Genomic DNA, 2,063 nt, shown 5'->3' with positions numbered 1-2,063 from the left:
TATATATATATATATATATATATCTATATATATATATATCTATATATCTGTGTGTGTTTGTATGACTCTTTTTCTTCTTGTCTCTCCAGTAAATGACTTCAGGAGTGCTTCCCTGTCCCTCCTGGCCTCTCATTATAAGCATGCTCAGCAGGATGGCGAGGTAGGAAGAGTGGAGTTCCTCCCAGTCAACTGGCACAGCGCTCTACACGGGGATGCCACTGGTGTGGACGAGTAAGCATGGAGAGAGACAGAGAGCGAACAAAACAAGATCCCGCTTTTGTGCAATACTACGTAGTATGTCTCCAGTACTTGCAGAACATTGTCTAACTCTGTCTTCCCTCCCTTTCCCTCTACTCCAGGGACATCCAGAGGATCACTCTACCCAGCATCAGCAGGCTGAGACATTTCACCAACGACACCCTGCTGGACCTGTTTTTCTACAACAGCCCCACATACTGCCAGACCATAGTGAACACAGTGGCCTCAGAGATCAACACGCTCCACACCCTCTTTAAACAGAGACACTCAGAGTTCAATGGGGCTGTTTCAGTAGTGGGCCATAGCCTGGGTAAGACATGTGCAAACATGTGAAACACACACAGTCACAAGTCATCAATATGCTGACTTTAAACCTTTTCCCTTCTCATCTCTCGTTCCTCAGGTTCGCTGATCCTGTTTGATCTGCTCACCAATCAGAGGACTGGATCAGAAGCCAGAGAGGGTGTACGATGACATTCATAGTAAAAGATAACACCAGTGTACAGATAGATTTTCTTCATGTAGATAATAAAAGCTGCTTTCCTTTCTCCTCTTTCTCCCTCCCTGTGCTTTAGCTGCCCTCTGGTGAGCATTTACATCTGAACTGTGACACACTGCAGCAGACTCTGACCAGACTGGGCCTACAGCAGTACCTGGATACCCTTCAGGCAGAAAACCTAGACATGGAGTCACTGGTAATGCACATACACACACATAATGGAAATGCAATTTTAAGAGTAATCAGGGTCTGAAATTTAGTTTTTACTCACGGCCACTCAATTTCTTTGTCTGCCACTTGTGAAATCTATGTAAATCGCTTTAGAATAGTAAACACTGAGTCAGTGGTACCAGACTGAAGAAAGATGTAATATTTCATGTAACCTTAATCCCCGACTATTTTAAACTCAGGAATTGCTTTAAAATAATATTTTTCTGCCAAGGTGGTAGGTAATTTAATTACAAGTGTATTACATTGTAAAACATGTATCGATCTTCTCTTTTAGGCTCTTTGCCAAGACGGTGATCTCAAAGATTTAGGAATTCCTCTGGGACCTCGGAAGAAGATCCTGAGCTACGTCAGGAAGAAATGGCTTTCACAGGTCAGACAGCCTGAAACTATACTGAGTTTTTGTTTGTTTTGGATCACATGACCATTGCAATGCCCTTTTTAAAATATGTTTCTTGGGTCTGGACTTCGTCTGGATAACATTTAGTTGGATAGTTTCTTTGCTTGGCATTAATATGCGCTCACTGTCCAGATCGAGGCAACACAATCATTTGCAAAACAATTCAGATGACTCCATACTTTTTCCCATGTGAATGTGTATAAACAATCATTGATGTGTGTTGTTTGACTGATGGCATGTTTTTATATGTATTGTGTTTCAATGTAGGATAAAACTATCTTAGGGATCTGGTTTACTGTCGGTGAGAAACAGATTGATGTGGCTGATTTCCTTTATGGCCAGCTCCTCTTTTGCTTGGGGGATCGCTCTCCAAATGATCCAAATGAGTAACCACATAAAGTATCTACTGTTCAGACAACTTTTGAATTACTTATTATATTTCTCAATCTAAATAGGATTTTAAGACGGGGGCAGTACATCTGCCGGAAGGGTTGCAAGTTCCACCTCCATTGAACAGCGACCACGATGGTAACCAGTCTTCAGGATTCCCGATGCAGCAGTCCCAGTTCCACAGGGCGCAGTCTGTCACCAGCGCTGTAGACTACGAGTACTTTGACGTTGGCATCGGACAGGTACCACACACACACACACACACACACACACACACACACACACACA

The 2,063-nt window shown here is 42.9% G+C and overlaps 1 protein-coding gene across 1 annotated transcript; it reads left to right on the top strand.

Annotated features, from left to right (window-relative positions):
• Nucleotides 1-54: 54 nt before the first annotated feature.
• On the top strand, nucleotides 55-2,053 carry LOC116380591 (phospholipase DDHD2-like; the record flags this gene model as incomplete). Its single annotated transcript, XM_031842491.1, has 6 exons — nucleotides 55-231; nucleotides 360-568; nucleotides 662-723; nucleotides 834-953; nucleotides 1,263-1,358; nucleotides 1,841-2,053. Coding segments are annotated over exons 1-6 (870 nt in total), but the record flags the coding sequence as incomplete, so codon positions are not given.
• Nucleotides 2,054-2,063: the final 10 nt, after the last annotated feature.

This window comes from Anarrhichthys ocellatus, unplaced genomic scaffold, assembly GCF_004355925.1.
Source record: "Anarrhichthys ocellatus isolate YVR2014 unplaced genomic scaffold, GSC_Weel_1.0 scaffold7835, whole genome shotgun sequence".
In the NCBI taxonomy this organism is placed as follows: domain Eukaryota; kingdom Metazoa; phylum Chordata; class Actinopteri; order Perciformes; family Anarhichadidae; genus Anarrhichthys; species Anarrhichthys ocellatus.
This window is presented reverse-complemented; position numbering and strand designations above follow the sequence as displayed.